This window comes from Eretmochelys imbricata, chromosome 4, assembly GCF_965152235.1.
Source record: "Eretmochelys imbricata isolate rEreImb1 chromosome 4, rEreImb1.hap1, whole genome shotgun sequence".
Taxonomy (NCBI): Eukaryota; Metazoa; Chordata; order Testudines; family Cheloniidae; genus Eretmochelys; species Eretmochelys imbricata.
This window is the reverse complement of record NC_135575.1, coordinates 145144124-145164868: the sequence shown is the minus strand read 5'-3', so window position 1 is coordinate 145164868 and position 20745 is coordinate 145144124. Positions and strand designations below refer to the sequence as shown.

At 63.4% G+C, this 20745-nt stretch overlaps 1 protein-coding gene across 5 annotated transcripts; it reads right to left on the bottom strand.

The window, feature by feature from the left end:
* Positions 1 to 508: 508 nt before the first annotated feature.
* TTC31 (tetratricopeptide repeat domain 31) lies at positions 509 to 19523 on the bottom strand. Of its 5 annotated transcripts, none has more exons than XM_077816118.1 (18): positions 19382 to 19523; positions 18327 to 18409; positions 17913 to 18003; positions 15678 to 15928; positions 13966 to 14049; positions 12798 to 12866; positions 11605 to 11784; positions 11206 to 11337; positions 7238 to 7292; positions 6686 to 6776; positions 6097 to 6238; positions 5717 to 5821; positions 5135 to 5222; positions 4546 to 4738; positions 4079 to 4153; positions 3403 to 3505; positions 2610 to 2719; positions 509 to 2147 (listed from the first exon to the last, which is right to left on the bottom strand). In XM_077816118.1, exons 1-18 carry the CDS (start codon positions 19431 to 19433, stop codon positions 2015 to 2017), a joined length of 2037 nt encoding a protein of 678 aa, XP_077672244.1. In that variant the 5' UTR covers positions 19434 to 19523; the 3' UTR covers positions 509 to 2014. The 5 variants fall into 5 exon arrangements, 3 of the variants coding, with proteins under 3 accessions (XP_077672244.1, XP_077672247.1, XP_077672246.1); XM_077816121.1 differs by lacking the exon at positions 19382 to 19523 and adding an exon at positions 18595 to 18613; XM_077816120.1 differs by lacking the exon at positions 5717 to 5821.
* Positions 19524 to 20745: the final 1222 nt, after the last annotated feature.

Sequence of the window (20745 nt, the reverse complement as noted above, 5' to 3'; positions counted from 1 at the left end):
GGTGGGCAGCGCCTGCAGACAGCACCAGAAGGGTTAAATGGCCCTACCCCCACACTGGAGCTCTGGGGTCAGGACTGGGGAAGAGGAGAGCACCCAGCCCCCACCGCGTCTGGGAAAATGTGTTCAGAGCACAGGGAGGCTCCTGGGAGCTTGGGGGCGACACCCCAGAAGCCGTTCCAGCCTATCCCATGTTACTACTTTTGTCCCTTTTCACTTTACCGTGGCCGGGGGGGCACCACGGTCCCCTGTGCTGGCTGCAGCTGCTGGGAGCCCGCACCTCCTTCCACCACGAGCACAGGACGCAGCCAGCCAGGCCAGGCTGCACCAGCTGCCCCAGGAACAGGTGTCGCTCTGCCATGCATGCCGTGGAGAACAGCGCCCCCTGCTGACACAACCCACACAGTGCCCGGGGCTCCTCCACACGCTCCCAGATGCAGGAGAGGACTGGGGGGCTACGGTGGGGGAAGCCAGCAGGGCCAGAGTGGGAAGGCGGAAGGGAGAAGGTGGGTTCTTTAATGAGTTTTATTAAGAACAATCTGTAAATCCCCAGGCAGGTACAAATCCCTGAACAAATTCCCGTTGGGCGCCGCACCCACTGCAAACCCGGGGCTGCCCGGGGGAAGAGCTCTGCGGAGTTCCCCGCCCCACAGCCCGGGAGCAAGGCCCACCCACTGAACGCACAGGCTGGGCGCTCTCAGGGCCATAACAGGTCAGTTTGCATCCTCGCCCCCAGGCAGATCCTGGCCCCTCAGCCACCCACAGCCTGGCACCTGCCCAGAGCAGCCAGCTGGTCTCTGTGATCAGCAGGGCAGGGCAGCTCCCTGGTACCCAGCTGGCTTTGCACTCAGGGCTGTGGGAGACAGGTGAGGCAGAAAGCAGCCAGACTGGGCCAGAGCCGAAGAACGGAGCCGGCACTAGGGCAGAGAGCCCCAGGGGCATCGCTGCACATGAGCGAAAGGGGACCTGGGACCAGCCTGCCCGGTGCCGAGAGCACCGCATGGCAGGGGAGCAAGGGGCTGGCCCAGGCCTGTGGGGCTCTGTATGGGGTGGCATAGGTTAGCCCCGAGGGCAGAGGGATGTTCCAAAAACAAAGGGACAATGTTAAAAGCCCAAGTGGAACCGGGGGCGGCTCTATGGACTGGGGCCACAGCCCAACCCTGACCCTGGGCCATGCTCCCCACCCAGCCAGCCCCCCACAAAGAGCTACAGAAGAACAGCCAGACTGGGTCGGGCCAATGGTCCATCTAGCCCAGTGTCCTGTCTGCCAACAGTGCTTCAGAGGGAGCAAACCCTCGCCGCACAGACAGGCCCTAGCAGGGCAGAGTCAGTGTAACAGACCCAGGGCTCAGCCAATCAGAAGGCAGGAAGGAGAGAGCATGGCTGAGGCAGGAACCTGCCCCGGGACAATTTTTGGTATGAAATAGCCATGGAAGAGCAGCCTGGGGGGTGGAGACTACAACTCCCAGCATGACAATGCCCTTCATCCCAACAGCATGGTTCCACCGCATGCTGGGAGTTGTAGTCCCCATAGGCCTCACTCCATAATAAGGCAAAGGGGTCTGCAGCCAGCTCCAGTGCCCCCATAGATGTGGGGCACAGTGCCCACACTGGGCCACAGGCAGGGCCCTGAATTCCAGCCCTCCCTGCCAGGAGAGGCCCAGCGATTCCCTCCAGGCCAACCAACCCCAAGGCAGTCCCGGGGGGGGGGGGGGGGGGCGCCCCACCCAGCTTGCATGGCTCCTTCCCAGGGAAGGGGAACCCACAGCACAGCCAGCCAGGGTCCCCATCCACACAGAAGCGAGTCCAGTCCTACCCCGGGGGGGTGATGCCCACTGGCTGGCGCTGGGCCACAGGTAGGCAACAGGCAGCAGCTGGAGGGGCCTTGGGAAGGCCCAGCATGGTGGCCATCCAGTCACTCTGTGCCCACGAGGCAGCATGGCCAGGGAGGAGCCAGCTGTCAGCCTGGGGACATCCAGCCTCCAGACCCCTGCAATGATGGGGCCAGGGCAGGGCCCTAGTGCTGAGCCAGCTTCTTGTCCAGCCCCTTGCTCTGGGGCAGGTGGCGGAAACGGCAGTCGGCCCCGTAGCTGCAGCCGGCGTTCCGCCAGAAATGGCACTCCAGGGTGGGGGGCACTCGCACTGGCTCCCTGTGGGCACACACAGAGGGTCCAGAGCCGGCATATGCCTCATCAGCCCATCCCCCATACATGCACAGCCCAGAGCTCCAGCCCCCCGTCCAGGAGATCCTGGGCTGGGATGCCACTAGTGATGGCATCATGCCAAGGCAGTAACAGGCCATGGCTCCAAAGAAGCATCCCAAGAACCCCACTGGGGAAATAATCCAGGCTGGCACTGGAGGGGTGGGGCGGGTTCCTCCAAGCCTGAGCCAAGCAGGGCCAGGGCACCTGGAGGGGCACTGGGCAGACCCCTCCGCGGGGCACCAGCAGGGGCCCAACTCCTCAGGCCTTGGGACAGCCTCGCTTCGGCTGCTCAGCTCCATGACCCAGCAGTCCCAGAGCAGGGGGGCACTGCAGACAGCCAGGAGGGCCCCTGCCCACTCGTGCCCCACTGCAGGCTCCAGGATTCCCATTCCCAAGGGCAGCACCTACCTCCCCACAGGCCGCGGGCCGTTGCCAGGGCCAGCCCTACCAGGGGCCGGGGTTGCATGGTCAGGGTGCTTCAGCTGCAGCACAAACTTGGTTCCTTCCACTTCGGCCCCCTGGGGAGAAAGGGGCCGGTCAGCACAGGCCACCCCGTGGGGCGGGGCGCTCGCAGCGCTACCAAGGAGCAGTGCAGGGAGGGCACCACGGCACAGCAGGAGACACTCCAGCAAGGCAGGGCTCTAGGAGAACACGGAGGCCCTGGGCTGTGGGGCAGGAGGGCCCTGGGGGAGAGGCCGCAGGCAGGGCAGACAAACCCAGGCTGGTGTCACCAAGCGGGTGTTGCTGGCACAGGCCCTGTGCGGACGACCCGGCATGAGCGCAGGGCATGGAGGGTTGGCTCAAGCCGAGTGAGGAGAGGGCTCAGCTCACCCAGAGCTGGGCTCAGCACCAGACACTGACTGGGGCAAGTCTCCAAGCAGAGTGTGTGCTGGGGGCAGGAGTGGGGGAATGACAGAACCCGAGTGGGGCCCTGTCTCCATGGGGGAGAGCCCCAGATGAGCCTTCAGGCGGGGCCCCCCAGCCAGAGAGAGGCAGGACAAGTGGGCCAGGAGAAGAGCGGCTCCCCCTGGGCACAGCAGGCCTGGCCCTAGGGGAGCTGAGCCCCTGCCATGACCAGTCCTGCCTGCTGCCCACCAGGCTGCACTGATGGCTGGCATCAGTGTGGCCTGCTGGCCCAGAGCAGCCTCTGCCAAGCCACGTGGGCCAGTACCCCCGACCCTCTCCCCAGGCCTGGCCTGACCTGCAGGGCTGCGTAGGCCGCCTCCGCAGCCTCCTTCTTGGTGTAGTTGATGAAGGCGCAGTACTTCTCCGGGAGCATCCGCACCGAGTGGATGGGCCCATACCTGCCGAGCAGAGCGGGCTCAGCCTTGCTGCCCCCGCGCAGCCCCCGCCGGGACCAGCCCCAGGCTCTCCAGGCACGGGGCAGCCGACACGAGGGACTCTTGCGTCGGCAGCAGGGAGCTGGAGTCAGCGAGAGGGCCCTGGGTCGGCCGGGTTACTCCAGGGAGGGCAGGCTGACGCGGGCCTCAAGACAGGCACGGCTCCCCGGCCCCACGCTGCAGCCAGAGGGGAGAGGCTGTGGCCCAGAAGGCAGTACTCCTTTGACTGGGCAGCCCCCAGGCTGGCTCTGGGGCAGCCCCGGGCATGTGGTGCTTGCTAGCCAAGGCAACGTGGGGGAGCACCAGCGGGACTGGGGGGCAGGGCCTGGAGGGGCACCAGCTTAGGGGCAGGGCCAGGGGTCAAGGCAGCCCCAGCGGGGGAGGGATGAGCTGGCAGGAGACAGAAAGCAGCAGGGCAGGGCAGGGCAGGGTTTATGCCTGAGGGCCCAGGCTCCACCCCAGCCCCGCCCCGCCCCACCGTGCCCTGCCCAGACAGCTTGGGGGCATGGGGGGGGACAGGGGAGGAGAATCACTCACGCCTCAAAATAGCTGCGCAGCAACTTCTGGGTGATCCTGGGGGTGACGTTCCCGACCCACACAGCGTACCACTCCCTGCCAAAGGCACACAGCACGGGGTCACCCACCCGCCAGCCTCACCCCGGGCACCAGGAGCCAGCGGGCCGACGAGTGCCGCCCCCACCCCACCACCCACTCCCCCTGCTGCACCCCCAGGCCCAGCACCTGTCCCTCCCCGCCTCCAGGCCCAACACCTGCGCCTCCACTACGCCCTCAGGCTCCCGCCCCACCCCCTGGATCCAGCATCTGCCCCCTCCCAACACCCCCAGGCCCACCTGGCTCTCTGCTCAGGGCCCAGCGCCTGCCCCAGCCCCAGGCCTAGCAGGCTTTCTGCCCAGGGCCCGGATCCCTCCTCCAGCATAGCCAGAGATGCATCCAGGACACTAGCCTGTTTCCCCCCACAGCCCATTTCCCAGGCGCCCCATTACCTGGCCTGATGCACAGTGGCTACAGGGTGTCTGGTGCTAGCCGGGGTCTCCCTGCCGCTGGCCCGGAGCCCCTGCTGGGCTGGGCCTTTCCCTCGGCTCCGCGAGCTAGTGATGGTCACAAACCCGCTCTCCCCATCCTCGTCCCCCTCGGCGTAACCACTGCTGCCCAGGGACCAGCTCCTGGCCTGCTCACCTGGGGGGACAGGCAGGGCTTAGCACACCCCCGCTCTGCAGGCACAGCACCATTCGGCCAGAGGCAGGGACAAGCTGGAGGCTGCTCAGGAGCTGCCCAGAAGACTCGGCCCCCCCAGCAGGGACACTGCAGAGGGGCAAACTGATGGCTGGGGGACTGGCAGTTCAACCCCGAGCTGCCCCTCAAGCCCAACCCGCAGCCCCCTGCTCCCCCATCCCCACACCGCTCTGCCAGTGCCCCTCGCTCCCGACTCGCAGCCCCTGCCCCTCAGTCCCAGCCTGCAGCCTTCCCGCTCCCAACTCTTACTGGTTCCCCGAGGAAGACTGGGCCCAAGCCAGGTCTCCGCAGGGAAGCGGAGCTCCACACCCAACGGTCCCCATGCCCCTGTGCCCTTACCAGGCCCCGCCGGCTGGGACTCTGTGGCTCCCAGCGACGGCTCCACCAGCAGGCTCCTCTCACCGCTGAAGCTGCTGAAGCCGTTCTCCTGTCAGGAGGGGAGCAGGTCAGCAGCCCAGCCCCACTCATCTTTCCCCAGCTAGCGAGCTAGGGCTCTGATTCTGCTGACCATCACCCTGGTATCTGGGCCCCTGCACATCAAATCAACCCAGGGTGGTCCCCGCAGGGAGAGGCCCCTGGCAAAGTTTCCCAGCCTTGCCAGACCACCGCAGGGGCTCTGAGCACATGCAGCCTAGACCAGGGAGGGGGCTGCAGGGCTGTCTGTCCCAGCCAGAGCCCCCAGCCTGGGAGGGGCGATCCTCCCAGAGATGAGCAGGGCCCCAGTGATGTCCCAGCACGCAGGGGACTCCCTACTGCCCAGCAGGCAGAGACTATTCCTGTCTCATGCTCTGTCCCCTGCAGGGGTGGCTCCCACGGGGCCCAAGCCAGCCAGCCCACCCCACCCCACAATCGCCCAGGCCGCGCTGTGCCCACAGCTGGAGGGCCTGTCCCCACCCCCATGTAGACAGCAGGGACACTCACCAGGATGAGCTGCACCTGGCAGACTTCCAGCTGGGTGGCTGCGTCGGCATGGGAGCTGTCCAGCTGCAGCAGCTCCAGGAAAGTGCTTTTGGCCTCAGCGTAGCGCTGGGGAGAGCCAGGCAGTCACTCACTGCCACCCCCCAACCAGGCCCAGCGCCTCCCTGCCCCACAGGGCCAGGCACCTGTCCCCTTCCCCTGAGCCTGGCACCTCCCCCATCCCACCTGCACCCCAGGGGCCAGGGTAGGGGCCTCCTCCCCCACCTCACTTAGACCTGGCTCCCACTCCCATGAGCTGCTCGCTCAGAGGGCCCCCCATCTCCCTGACCAGCAGGGCCAGGCAGGGATTCAAGCCCTGGCGCCCACCCCCCACACCCAGGTACCTTCAGCCCCATGAGGGCCTTGCCCTTGCGGAAAAAGCCTTTGGGCCAGCCGGGCAGGAGGCTCAGGGCCACGTGGGCGTCACGCAGGGCCTTGTCATACTGCTGCATCCTCTCATAGCAGTACGAGCGGTTCCCGAAGAGCCTACAGGGAGAGCGCGGTCAGCGAGCCTGGGCCAAGGCCAGCTGCCCGCTCCTGCCCCAGCCCCAAAGTGCCCAGCAGCACTGGGCCGGTCAGCAAGCCTGGGCCAAACCCTGCTGCCTGCTCCTGCCCCAAAGCGCCCGGCAGCGCTGGGCCTGTGTGGGGCTGAGGCTCCAGCAGATCGTGCAGGCACAGAGGGAGTCAGGCTGGGGACACAGAGCCAGGGCTAGGAGGGGGCTGCACGGACTACCAGCCCGCCTCTGGCATGGAGAACCCCCCACACCTCCCAATGAGAGAAACACACTCCCCCCAGCCCTTCCCCAAAGAGCACACCCCCGAGAGAAACACTCCCCCAGCCCCACACCAGAGCATCCCCCCACCCTGAGAGAGAAACACTCTGCCCCCTCCCCAGTGAGCCCCCCCGCCCCGAGCCCTGCCCAGCGCTCCTACCTGTGCTCCCGAGGGTTGAGTTTGACAGCCTCAGTGAAGAAGAACACGGCCTCCTGGAAGCAGCTCCGCTTTGCCGCCTCGTTCCCATAGCCTGCAGGAAGGGAACAGGGTCACCAAGACAGGCACTGCATTACTGAACCCCGCGCAGCCTAGGCAGGCCTCCAGGGCGGGGCTGGCTCGGGTGCCCGTGCCTGCCTGGCACCTACATGGAGATCACTCACCACGGGACAAGCGGGATGCAGCGGGGAATGGGCCAGAGGGAGGGAAACGAGGCTGGGAAGGAAAGGGTTAATGCATCCCTGACGCCAGGGCTCTAGGAAGGGCTGTGCCTGCTCAGGGCTGGGCTATCAGGGGCTGCGGGTCGGGACTGAGGGGCACCAGCAGACCTGGGGGAGAGCCCAGGGCTGGGATGGGGGGGCTGCGCATCAGGAGTGAGCAGGGCGGAGCCAGGTTGGCACAGGAAAGGCGTGGCCACTTGTCCGGCCCCACGGCCCCAGACCCCTTCTGCTGGGTGTGGGAAGGCCGGGCCTGTGGGGGGCGGGGGACACTGACCTGCTAGCACTGTGCTGGGATCCACTCCCCTCCCGTCCTGCCCAGGCCTCGGCACCTGCACAGGGAGCCAAGTAACATGGTGAGGGCTGGGCTGCCAGGGCCAGGGCAGCTGGGCTCACCCCCCGGGCCCGGCAGGAGGCGAGCGCTCAGCTGGGCAGCGCGTGTGGGGCAGCTCGGCTGAGTGGGGGGGCACTGGAGGGGGGAGAGGCTGCAGCACAGTGCATGGGGTACACCTGCGGTGCTGCCAGGCCAGCCTCCCCCAGGAGCCGAGGGGCAGGCTGGGAAGCCCGCTCGCCTGAGCCGCCTAGCAGACGGGCTGGTGCTGGGCACAGACCACGCGGGAATTCAGCCCCTGGCGAGAGCAGGGACAGTTACCCCGTCCCCGCAGCACACGCTGCCCCGGGCCGGAGTCACCCGTCCCAACACTGCCACAGAGCCGACATCGCTGATTGCCAGGCCTCGGCGCCAGGAGGCTGCTTTCTTCTGGCACGGGAAGGGTGCTGCGTGCGTTACAGCTCCCCCTGGGGACGCCCCATCTCCCGTTCAGACTGCAGCGAGGGGGACCGGGTTACACCAATTCCCCCCTGCTGGCATTGCCCCCCACTGGCAGCATCATTCAAGGAACCACTCTAACCAGTCAGTCGGTCTCACTGAGCGGGGTCCGGGGCTCCCCACCCACCTGCCCCAAGGAGCTCTCTCAGGCCGAGCAGTGCTGACCACCTTGGGGTGCAGCAGTGGGAGGAGGCAGGGGCCCTTAGGAGACCAGTCTCTGCCCAGAGAACCTGGGCAGCACCAGGCACCTCCAGGACATTCTCAATGTCTCCAGCCCATGGCCGGAGAGCTGCCCCGGGGTCAGGACACACAGCAAAGAACTGCTATGCTCCCTACCGAGGGACGGACACAACTCAGGAGGACCCGCAAGGCTGGGGTACTGCAACGGCCGCCACCCAGCCTCACTGCTGCGGGGCCCCCCACAGTGCAGCCCCAGCAGAGCCTCTGGCGTGCAGGGGAAAACCCGAAACCCCCACCACTGGAAGACACCTCCCCCTGCCCACACAGGCTGCCCGTCTTGCCGTGACCAGCGCAGGCAGCAGGGGTCAGGGACAGGGCTCTGAAGGGCGGCGTGGAGCACGCTCACACCCTGGCCTTTCCCCTTGGCCAGCAGGGGAAGGGGATATTTTCTGCCCAAGTTGAAGGCTTTGTGCCTCATGCCCTGGCCCTGAGGGGTGGACTGGCCAAGGCTGGGGGCAACCCACCAAGCCCTTCCCCCTCTCTGGGCCTGTGACTCACACAGGGCCCCCAGCTCTGAAGACCAGCAGTTCCCCAAGCCAGTCACGTGAATGGCAGGCAATTCCAACCTCCCACCCCAGGCAGCCCGCAGGGACCAGCCAGCCCAGCCCGGTTCTGCCTCCCAGTTACCGTCTCTGCAGCTAATGGCCTGCACCAGAGCGTGGGGGTGTCTGTGTGGGCTAGGTGGGGCCAGGCCCCCATGCCGCAGGACAGCTCTGGGGAAGCGCAGGGCTGTGGCAACAAGGTGCCTTTGGAAGTCCTTCAGCTGTCACTTTCCAGCACATTTCTGCCCCATGCCCAGACACCATGCAAAGACATCAGCGACTCCAGTCCTGCCCACCCCCACCCAGCCCAGCCCGTCCCAGGGCACAGTTTAGCCTCCCTGTGAGATCAGCCAGGATGCAATCCACACAACGGCCCAGCCCTTCCCGCCTCACCCAGCCCGAGCCCAAAGCTCCCATGCTGGGATTCTTGGCTGGCACCTAGGCACTGAGCCCATCATCACAGTACCCGGGCTGCTCTGGCACGGCTCTGCTACCCAATTCCCCACACGCCCACCGGCTGGGGCTGTCCCTCTGCACACGCACAGCACCAAGGCAGGGTGCAAATCCTTCCACTCTGATTGCCTGACAGGGATTTGCACATTCGATCATTCTCAGACAGGCCCGGGCCCCCTGCCCCGAGGGGGCGCCATGCGCCAGAACTAGGCACCTTCCAGAGAGACACGCAGACGGACCCACTTCCTTCAGCCGCCCCAGCGCTGCCAAGGAGAACGGGTGCAGCGGGAACTGGCCCCACCTCTCCCCATGGGGGGCTCCGCTTCCCCAGCCGCCGCGACTCCACTTGGAGCCAAGCCCAGCAGGTCGCAGGACGAGAGGCCTGAGTGCGCTGGCTGGGGTGGGGACCCACCTTCTCCTAGCGCCAACCGAACAAGCAACTGAGCAGCTTCCTGCTCACGCAGGGCCTCTGGGCTGGCTGGGAGAGACGCTGCACCATTAGCCTGCTCTTCGCTTTAGCCAGGCTCCCCTGAGCCTTGGGTCTGCAGGCAGGTATGGCTTGCTTGCACAGCAGCTTGCCATGGGGCTGCCCCACACCTTCCCCCATTCACTCTGCAACCTGACACCCCATGCTGGGCCCATGTCTGTCGCCGCTCACCGCACGCTTTGGCTGCTCCCAGCAGCCCCGGCACACTCCAGCCTGGCCTTGACCCGGACACCAGCCTCGGGAGGCAGCATGGGCTGTTGGGGCCCAGATGTCCTAGGCCAGGGTCACACCGCAGAACACTTGCCACTTTTCCCCGCTGGCTCCCCTGCAGTGCTCACGGCTGGGTCGTGGGGCAGAGCCTGCCCTGCCTCTGCCCCGTCACGCGAAGAGCAGGTGACCTAGCGGGGGGCTGACCAGCTCCGCCTGCACTTGCCCCTGATTTTCCTCCTCCTCCTCTTAGCCCCACATCCCACCGCCTCCTCCACCAGCCCCTCCACGCTCCCCACTTGCAGTCAGCACATAACAGAGGGGACCAGAGTCTCCCCCACAGACAGTGCTCTCGAGAAGCCACGTCCTTCCCCAGACAGACGCTCCCCTTCCCTGGGAGCAGGCAGGGGGATGTGCCCTGGGGCAGAACCCCTCCATTCACTCTGCCTTGGGTGAGCAGCACATTGCAGGGACAGCCTGGCTCTGGCTGAGCAGGTGGCCATGAGGAGGGTCCTGTGCCATGGTCCTGTGCCCCCGGCGAGCCCCGGCCCCTCTGCCGCGCGGAGCCCAGACACTCCAGCAGCGGTCCAGGCTGATCTGGTGCAGAGGTGCTCTGAGACACACTGAAAGGCACTGGGGACATGGAGGGTGATCGCGGAGTGTCCTGGAGCAGGAGCAGGATGCTAGAGCCAATGGAAAGCACCCCTCCCAGGAGGGACCCAGAGCTGTCTTGTCCCTGCACTGCTGTGAGCCGAGGCCTCAGGGCCAAGAACCCTGCCTGCTAATAGAGAACAGGCCCTGTCACGACACAGCCTAGATCAGTCCCAGGCAGAGCCCCAGGCTGGCTCCACTCCTCCCTCACCAGCTGGCCTCAGCTCACTCCAGGGAAGGTTGGCTACCTCAGAACCTTCCCTGAAGAGTCACGAGACCATTCTCAAGGGCTATGGGTGTGGCAGACAAACACGAGAGCTCAACCCCGGTGCCAGCCAGGCCTCACAGAACTGCTGATCACCTGGCCCATCTGCTGGTTCCACTCACTGGAGCCCAGCGAGGCTCCGAGCACTTCCCAAAGCCCTTCAGCGGCGGGGAGTGAATCTGCAGCCCCTGCCCCAGTGGTGGGAAATCCCCTCCAGGCTGGTCCTATGGGGCTCAGCAGCTGAGAGTCAGCCCGGAAGAGTCTGTGTTAGGCCAGGACCACGGGGGAGCACGTCACCAAGGGGGGTGGAGCCAGAGGAGCGTGGCCAGGCACAAGAGGGTGGGCAGCCTGCAGAGTCCAGAGCCAGGCCCGTCACAGCTCACTGTTGGGAGGGCGGCTCAGCCGGGTGCTCAGAGGACAAGTGCCCCCACTCCAAGAGGACACAGACGCTGGCACTAATCAGACCCACTGGGGCAGCCAGGGATCTCCCTCCTCCGCCCCATGGCTGAGACACGTTCACCCAACCCAGCCCACTCAGAGGGAGGTGTCTGCCCAGAAACCCAATGCTCACCTCCTGCTGGGGTTTCCTGTCCGGCTCCTTGTGCTCAGCTCTGGGCACCTTCTCCTTCCTGGGCGTCAGCGGCTTCACACCCACCTTACGCTGAGCTTTGGAGACAAAGGTGCTGCTCAAGTCCAGCTCATCCTGGGGGAGGGGGACACGGGTGTCAGGCTGGGTGAGCAGGGACATCAATACAACAGTATGCCACGTCACACCCTACGGGTTGCACGACCAGAAGACAGACACCTGGCCCCAGAGGCAGCGGGTGCCTTGGTCCCTGACCCCCAGCCATCACCGAGCCAGCTGACCCGGACTTTCACAGCCCAGCCATTCTGTCTAGGCAGGCCGGGTGAGCACCGGGCCCTGCACAAAAGCAGGACAGGGCCACAGCCCAGCACACCCAAGCCTCACCTCCGTCTCCTCCTCGGTGCTCATGTCTGCACTCCTGTCCTGGGCCCTGGCTCCCTCCCCTCTCCTAGGAGCTGGGGCCTCGCTGGGATCTCTCCGGGAGGAGCTAGAGTCCAGGGTCCCCCTCCGCAATGATGTCATGGCGCCTTCCTCCTCCGCGTCACCATTCAGACAAGGTTCATTCTGCAAGGAGAGCACCAGCCCGTGAGATCAGAGCTCTGCCGGCAGCTTCCCCAGGATGGCAAGGCTCTGCCACCTGGCACCCACCCACCAGACTCCCCTGGGAGGGGAGGGGAGAGCCCAGCCCAGCCCAGCACTCACAGGTTACAGCCCCTCCTCTTCTCGGACACACAGGAACCACGAGCGCTGCGCCTCAGAAACGTGGCTCTGAGCCCCGCTCCCAAGCCCGGGGATGACAGGGCAGGCTGCCCGGAGAGCAAGGTGCATCCCAGCTGTGACGAAGTGGGACTGTTCTTAATGTTTCCTCTGAATAGTGTGGGTGTGCCTCAGTTTCCCTTGTGCAGTTCTTAAGTCTCTAGGGGGTAGGATAAGGATGTATGATCGTTGCAGAGCCCAGGAGGGCAGGTGTGTGCAGGGGTCTGGACACAGACAATCGCTGACACCCTGTTTCCTGGCAACGGATGGCCTGGGCCCTTCCCCACTGCAAGGTGAGAGCTAAAGGGTTGGAGAACAAAGGAATCAGGTGACCTCCTGGCCCGGGAAAGGGACAAAGCCCAGAGGAGGGGGGGCTGGAGGGAGTTTCAGTTTTTGGGTCTGGCTGGGACATGGAGTGAAGGGCAGACGGGGTTGTCTGGCTCACTGCCCCCCAAAATGGACCCGGCTGAGGGGTCCTGTTCTCTGCACCTACAAGCTCTATGTTAGACCATGTTCCTGTCGTCTAATAAACCTTCTGTTTTACTGGCTGGCTGAGAGTCACGTCTGTCTGCGGACTTGGGGGGCGGGACCCTCTGGCTTCCCCAGGACCCCGCCTGGGCGGACTCGCTGTGGGAAGCGTACAGAGGGGCAGAGGAAGCTGAATGCTCCGAGGTCAGACCCAGGAAGGGGGAAGCCGAGTGAGCTGTGTGTCCTGCAGACAGGCTGCTCCCAGAAAGGAGACTTCCCCAGAGTCCTGACTGGCTATGTAGGGAGCAATTTCAGAGCATCGCCCGGGGACTCCGTGACACCCAGCCACTTACCGACTTCATCTCGGGCTTGGGCTTCAATTCTTGTTCTAGTTTTTCTTGCCTCTTCCGATCTTTCTGCCTCTGGAAGCCACAGAGAAACGAGTGAGCTCCAGAGAGCTGAAGCTTTCCCCAGCCAGGGGCTCTGACCCTGTTCCCTCCCGGGGAAGGCTGCACTTCCGAGTCACTGCTGACACATTTGGTAGAGCAGAGTCAGCTCACCCTCCTGGGGCTGGGGGCCACCCAGCACCACACACCCCCAAGGGACCTCCAGGGCAGGTTCTGTGGGGAGCAGGGCAGCCAGCCAGGCTCCTCTGGCAAGGGGAACGGAACTGAGACAGGTTGTCCTGCAGAGCCTAGACGCAGGGCAGGCTGAACTCCTGGCTTGCAGCCTGGAGCTAGGGGCCTGGGCAAGAGAGGACCTCAGGGAAGAGAAGGCACCAGTAGAGCCTGGCCAGCACTCCCTGTTCCACACTAACCAGAGATTCCCACCAATGCGTGCGATTGCTGCATGAGCCAAGAGACATCCCTTATCCCAAGCTCAGTGATAGCCCCAGACTCCATTCAATCTACCCGACACACCACTCCTCTTCTATGGGACTGCTTTACACTAGTCTACTCTAGGAGTATAAGAAGGGGACTGAACTCGACACAGCCCCCTTCCCACAGACTGAGAGATGGAGCTGAAGAGCTCAAAACACAGGGCAACTGGGTAGCAGAGAAAACAGAAGTTTGCCCTCCAGAGGATCCATCAGGCTGTGCAGCACAGCTGGTTGGCTGGACAGGGAACAAGGGGAAGGTCTCCCCACAGCTGGAATCCCTGCACCCGGATCTGTCACGAGCCAGGCTGGGAGACCCCGGATTTGAGTGCCAGCAGAGGGCCCTTGGCTCGTTGGCATGACAGAGGCAGAGTTTGCTATCCATCCATTTTACCAACAGACCTGGTATGGACCCCAAACAAACCCATCTCCTGGCCACAGGCTCCCTGCCCTGCTTGGGGGCGGGAGAATGGCATTTGCACTGTTGGGGGGGAGGCAAGCGCCGTCACCGGTGTGGCATGCTGGCGAGATGCACACCCCATCCCCTGGGGTCACTGGCCAGGCTGAGAATGGAGAGGAGGAAGCAGGCATGCCAGGTGGCTGGGATAGCAGCAGGAGTGGAGAGCTCAGCTCCGGGCACTCACCTTCTTCTTAAGTCTTTTTTTCTCTGCTTTCCTTTTAACTCGCTCTTCCTCAGCTACCAGCTCCTTGGCGTTCTTCTCCGCTTCCTGGGAAGAGAACCACGCCAGCTGGGCACAGCCCCCACCCAGCAGCCAGCCCTTCCCAACTGGGAGCAGGGGCACACCACTGGAACTGAGAGTCCCTATCCCCCAGGAGATCACAGGTGATGATCAGCTAGGGGTGGCAGCTGTGAGAAGGACCCCTTCCCCCACAGGAAATCACGCTGCAGTGAGAGCAGAACCAAGGTCTAGAGCAAGGAGCCATGGTAGACAGGCAGCTAAACATGTGCTCCTGGTAGTGCCATGCTGGCTGTAAGTGGGGAGCGTGGCCCGTAGATGGGCAGGCAGAGGGGTGGCGAGCAGGAGCCAGGAAGTGGTAACATGTCTGTCTGCAGCTTTAGTGCGACCCTTGTTGGGACAGCAGGCCCATGGCTGTAGTCTACGCTTTCAAAGGGATGGTGACAAACTGGAAACGGATCAGAAAAGAGCTACAAGGATGCTCTGAGGGCTGACCTTCGGGAGAGGCTGAAGCAGCTCAGTCTAGTCAACTTATCCAAGAAAGAGTTCTGAGGGGACTACGAGCACCTCCTCCACGGGGAGGAGATTTCTGAGAACCCAAGGTGTGAGTACACAAGGGCAGGATGAGAGCCAATGGCTAGGAGCCGAAGCAAGATAAATTCAGACTAACTTGTTTCAGCAGGGACGCGGTGCACTCTGTGTCTTTCTGAGAGAGGCTCTAGCTCAGTCAAACATCTGGGGCTGGATGCAGGAATCCCTGGGCGGTTCTCGGGGCTGGATGGTCCAATGCTCCCTTCTGGCCTTAACAGCTAGGAAGCTTTCCCTGGGGCAGGTTCTCTCACCCCCGCTACTGCAGGGGCTTCTGCACCTTGCTCTGCAGCAGCTGGAGATGGGCTCCGTGGAGCCCTGGGCTGATCCGGGATGGGGATCCCGGTCTGCACCCTGGCGAAGTCCGAGGCCAGCTTGCTCTGTTCCTAGAGAAGCAGTACTACATCCATGCTCAGCAGCGGCCCCACGGGCTGGTCAAAGGTGGCGCTGACAATCCCCACCCCTTCCCCCAGGTTCTGTCCTCTCTAATCTGCAGCCAGGACACCACCAGCAGGTTCTCCCGCGGAGGACTGGCAGAGATCCAGGAGGCACCACAGTGGACAAAGCCCTTAGGAAATACATGGAGGGCCCCATCCAGCCCTGGCCACAGTGGGGCTTCCAGGGGACTGTGACAGGGTGCCAGGCACAAACTGCTGAGCTAGCCCTCCGTCACACCAGCTCCCATTACGGGAGATAAATTGGAGCTGGCTAGAGAAGCCTCTGCATGATTGGCAAAGGGGAAACAGCTGCCAGCTTGATTAGCCTGGGGGTACATAAAAGCCTCAGAGGAAGGAAGCCAATGGGGGGCAGACAGAAAGGGGGGAAGCCAGAGAGTGGGAGCTCTTCTCTCTTGGATGCAAAGGCTGGGAAGTCCTTCAGACTGAAGCCCCCAAGCTGTATATGGTGAGAAGGTGGTGGGGTTTCACGCTGTAAATAAACTGCACCCGTAATTGCTGAGCCAGAAGGTCTCTGAGTGGTTTTTGGAGCAGAGCAGGGGCAGGAGCAAAGGGGGCCCTGTACGCCCTGTTACACGGACCCACTGGGGAGGATGACCCTGGGGCTCGGCTCACCTCTGCGGTCACCTGCTGCCTCTGGGGCAATTTCAGGTCCAGCAGTTGATAGTCCATCGACTTCTGGGGCGGGGGAGCTGGTGAGGTGTCCTTGCACAGGAAGGATTTCCTGAAGCCACAGAAGGTGCCAGGGAGTGAGTCCTCGTCAGTCTTTGCATCGCACTCCTTGTTGAAATCGTCCCACTTCTCCTCCTCATCCTCATAATACTCCCCATCATTGTCGTAATAATAGCAGAGCTCTTCGTCTGAGTCTGCACAGGGAGAGCACATCAGGCGCTCAGCCCCATGCAGCCACGGCTTGGGCTTCCCATCCCCTGTGCTGTACCTCCCCCCGTCAGGTCCCAGCTATGCTCCAGAGACAGTCCCCAGTGCATGACTCCACCAGCCCATATCTCCTGGGAGTGGAACTCTCGATGCGCACCCTCACTCCAAACCCCTTAGTCCCCAGCTCTCCCCAAACCTCGAGTGATCAGAGAAGGAGCAGCCCCATCCCAAAACCCCAAAATAAACCAACTCACCCCAAACCCCTCCCCCACCGAGGAAGGAGCCTGAGATTCCATAGACCCCAAGGCCTTCCCTACTGCTGTCAATCTGCCACGGGAGGTGCCCAGACTCTGTGGTGATGGGCAGGGAGTGGGTTTGTCAGGACAGGGCCGGAGGGGATGGGAGATTCCTGGCAGTTCAGAATCCCAGCCTGGGAGAGGTTCTCATTCTGCGGAAGCATCGTTCACAAGTCCCGCAGGGGACCTCGACACTGCAAAGAAAAACCTGCAAGGCCACATCACAGAGCCCAGGTCAAAGGAGTCAGGCTCACAAGGCTAAAAATAGCAATGCAGAACTTCCCACTCCGGCTGGAGCCTGGGCTCTGAATCCCGCCAAGGGGCTCGGATCCCAGCCTCCAGCCCAAGCAGGAACATCTACATTGCTGTTTTAAGCCCTGTAGTGCAAGCCCAAGTCAATTGAGCTGGGCTCTGAGACTTGGTGGTGTGGGTTTTTCTCTGGAGCGTAGACGTACTCCTAGAATGTGGATGAATTTCCTTCCCCGCAGGGTTTTAGCAGGGACAGGATGATCTGCTGACAGGCTCCTGTCCCATACATGCCTCCAGGCCATAGCTCTGGTCCTCTGTCTACCTCTCGTCTTGTCCTTCAACTGTGAGGTCACTGGGGCTGTGTGCATACAGCGCCTAGCGCAACGAAGTCCTGGGCCACAACTGGGGCTGCTCGGCTCTGCCACGATATAGGTAATGTCACAATGCACATGGCTGGGGCACTGACTAACAGGTGTCTGGATGGGTATTCTTTACCCAGCCCCACTCAGACTCTAGCCACGCTGGGAGCGGTCACGAACTGGGAGGGGAAAGAGCACCCAGCTGAGTCCTCTGCCTGCAGCTACAATAGACCCCCTCGTGGCAGCTTCATCAGAGGCAAAGGACTTCTCAGCCCATGGAGTCTGAACCCCACCCTCCACCACAAACCTGCTTCTCCCAGGGCAGGGCGAGGCACTTGGCAGAAGGCAGGGTGCATCGTTCAGAGAGAGCTTCTAGGCCAGGGCTGTGAGACTGGCCCCTCTCGGCAGCACTGGCTTGTCCCCGCGGGGTTCCCAAGCACTTTGCCAAGAACGTAACATAAGAGCGGCCATGCTGGGTGAGACCAAAGGTCCCTTTAGCCCAGTATCCTGTCTTCCGACAGTGGCCAGTAGCAGGTGCCCCAGAGGGAATGAACAGAACAGGGAATCATCAAGTGATCCATCCCGTCACCCATTCCCAGCTGCTGGCAAACAGAAGCTCAGGCCATCATCCCGGCTAATAGCCACTGATGGGCCTATCCTCCCTTAACTTATCTAGTTCTTTTTTGAGCCCTGTTATAGTCTTGGCCTTCACAACATCCTTTGGCAAAGAGTTCCACAGGCTGACTGTGCGTTGTGTGAAGCAATCAGACAGGGCTCATGGAAGCAGGGGTGAAAATGAGTGAGGAGGGTGAAGCCTGCCCGCAGCAGGGATACGCCAGGGCGCAAAGCCCTGGGCACAGCAGTGCCTCATACAAGCACCAGGAGCAGATGCACTGTTAGCACCCCAGGGGTGGAGTCAAGAGGGGCCGGGGATGGCTCTGCCTGAGGAGACCGGCTGATTCCGCAGGAACATGAGACACGCTGCTTCCAAGAGCTTCTGACCCCACAAGGTCCACCCACAAAAGCCCCTGGCCTCCCTGACTCTCCCCTTCCCCACCCCCTCGTACCTGCTATCTCCTCAGCTTTACACTTCATGGCACTGTTGGGGGGGCCGTACAGGTTCTCCATCATCAGCTTCTCCATGAAGTTGTTGAGATCCTAGGAGACGGAACCACAGCTAGCGACTCAGGGTCTCCAGCAGCCCCGCTGGGGTTCCTCAGTGCCTCCCCCAGCTCACTGCTGCGCCCACCCGTTACACAACTTGAAGCTCTGGTCAAATCAGACAGAAGAAGCAGGAATGAGCTTCTCCCAGAGCCCTGGCCCAGGGTCCCCCTCCCCGCCTGCAAACCAGGCAGCCAGCCCAAGAGACTCAGCCATGTCTAGTTGCCAGGGGTCTGGCTGGGAAGGTGGGAGCCCCATGATCCCCTTGAGGGATGCACCCCACACACTCCCTTGAAGGCAGAGGGACAGCAGACACATACCTCTTCCTTGTGGTGCTGTAAGCTGGGGTCACAGCCGTAGCTGGTGAGCAGGCTGAGGGGTAAGTGCCCCGGCGGGAAGGGCCCTGCAAGACAGCAGCTGTGAGCAAGCAGCCAAGCGGCCAGGACCGAAAGTGAATGTGCAGAGGGTCAGGAAGGCCAGGGAACAGACCAACCCACCTCCCGCTGACGCCCCAGCACCCCCCCCCGCCGCCTCCCAAGAGATCTCCCAAGGGGACACCCCCGCATCAGGCCCAGCGTATCTCCTCACCGCTCGCTCACTCCAGGGAGCACCCCAAGTAGGCCATCCCCCCAGCCGGCGCCGGGGGCAACATCACTTCCTCCCCCAAACATAGGGTGGGGGCTCCCCCCAAACGCCCTGAGCAGAACAGCCTGGGGCTCGGGAGTTACTTTCTTCCCGCATGTCCCCAGACTTCCCCACCTCCCCAACCCCCCACTGCACCCAAACCCTCAGACACCCCCCACCTCCCCCTTGCAGTCAAACCCTCAGACCCCCTTCACCATCCCAACCCCCCTACACCCAGCCCTTCAGACACCCCCCCACCTCCCCAAGCCCCCACTGTACCTGAACCCTTAGACACCCCCCACTCCCCCAATCCCCCCTCACACCCAGCCCTTCAGACCCCCCACCGTCCAAACCCCCCCGCACCGCCCCAACTCCCCCTCGCACTCAAACCCCCCCACACTCAGCCCTTCAGATCCCCCCTCACCGCCCCAACCCCCCCCACACCCAGCCCTTCAGATCCCCCCTCACCGCCCCAACCCCCCCCACACCCAGCCCTTCAGATCCCCCCTCACCGCCCCAACCCCTCCCACACCCAGCCCTTCAGGCACCCTCCAACCTCCCCACCCCCAGCCCTTCAGATCCCCCCTCACCGCCCCAACTCCCCCCACACTCAGCCCTTCAGATCCCCCCTCACCGCCCCAACTCCCCCCACACCCAGCCCTTCAGGCACCCTCCAACCTCCCCAGCCCCAGCCCTTCAGATCCCCCCCCACCGCCCCAACCTCCAGCCCCTCAGACTCCCCCTCACTCACCCCGCTCCGGCCCCCCGGGGGCTCCCGCCTCCCCGAGTCCCGCGTTCGGCATCAGCCCAGGGAGGGGCGGCCTCCCTCCCACACCAGAAACACCCCCCTCAGCCCACCCCACAATCCTCTGCGCCGTGCGGAAACCGGACACAGTCACAGGAGTCCACCCTGCCGTCTGCTGACGCCATCTTTGCTAGGGGCGGGGAGGGCCCGCGGGCCCCGAGCCCGCCATTTTTGCTGAGGGCGGGGAGGGCCCGAGAGCCCCGAGCCCGCCATCTTTGCTGAGGGCGGGGAGGGCCCGAGAGCCCCGAGCCCGCCATCTTTGCTAGGGGCGGGGAGGGCCCGCGGGCCCCGAGCCCGCCATCTTTGCTGAGGGCGGCGCGGCGCGTTGCCAGGGCTCCGGGCAGGGACACCGGGAGCGGCCAGGCTGGGTCAGCCCTGGCGTGACCCGCCCCGGCCCGGCGCCTGGCAAACCGGGGCCCGGCCCGTGGGGCCCAGAGGCCTCCTGTCCCCCCCCATCCCCGGGAACGGCCTCTGATCCCTTGAGCGGGGGCCTGCTGAACCCGGGGCTGGGAGTTCAATCCTTGAGGGCCCAGCCAGGGAGCGGGGCAGAAACTGGGGTCTGGCCCTGCTTTGAGCAGGGGGCCGGTTCCAGCCCTGATACTCTGCGGCCCTCCGTGAACTTACCTCGCTCTGTTGTTAACCCATAGAATCATAGAATCATAGAATATCAGGGTTGGAAGGGACCCCTGAAGGTCATCTAGTCCAACCCCCTGCTCGAAGCAGGACCAATTCCCAGTTAAATCATCCCAGCCAGGGCTTTGTCAAGCCTGACCTTAAAAACTTCCAAGGAAGGAGATTCCACCACCTCCCTAGGCAACGCATTCCAGTGTCTCACCACCCTCTTAGTGAAAAAGTTTTTCCTAATATCCAATCTAAACCTCCCCCACTGCAACTTGAGGCCATTACTCCTCGTTCTGTCATCTGCTACCATTGAGAACAGTCTAGAGCCATCCTCTTTGGAACCCCCTTTCAGGTAGTTGAAAGCAGCTATCAAATCCCCCCTCGTTCTTCTCTTCTGCAGGCTAAACAATCCCAGCTCCCTCAGCCTCTCCTCATAAGTCATGTGTTCTAGACCCCTAATCATTTTTGTTGCCCTTCGCTGGACTCTCTCCAATTTATCCACATCCTTCTTGTAGTGTGGGGCCCAAAACTGGACACAGTACTCCAGATGAGGCCTCACCAATGTTGAATAGAGGGGGACGATCACGTCCCTCGATCTGCTCGCTATGCCCCTACTTATACATCCCAAAATGCCATTGGCCTTCTTGGCAACAAGGGCACACTGCTGACTCATATCCAGCTTCTCGTCC

Coding starts and splice junctions, on each gene's coding strand:
- TTC31 (XM_077816118.1), bottom strand. CDS start 19,433: ATGCCGAACGCGGGACTCGGGGAGGCGGGAGCCCCCGGGGGGCCGGAG. Junction 6,239..6,685: donor CTCAACCCTCGGGAGCACAG/GTAGGAGCGCTG, acceptor CTCTCCCTGTAG/GCTCTTCGGGAACCGCTCGT. Junction 4,154..4,545: donor GCCACTGTGCATCAGGCCAG/GTAATGGGGCGC, acceptor TGCCTTTGGCAG/GGAGTGGTACGCTGTGTGGG.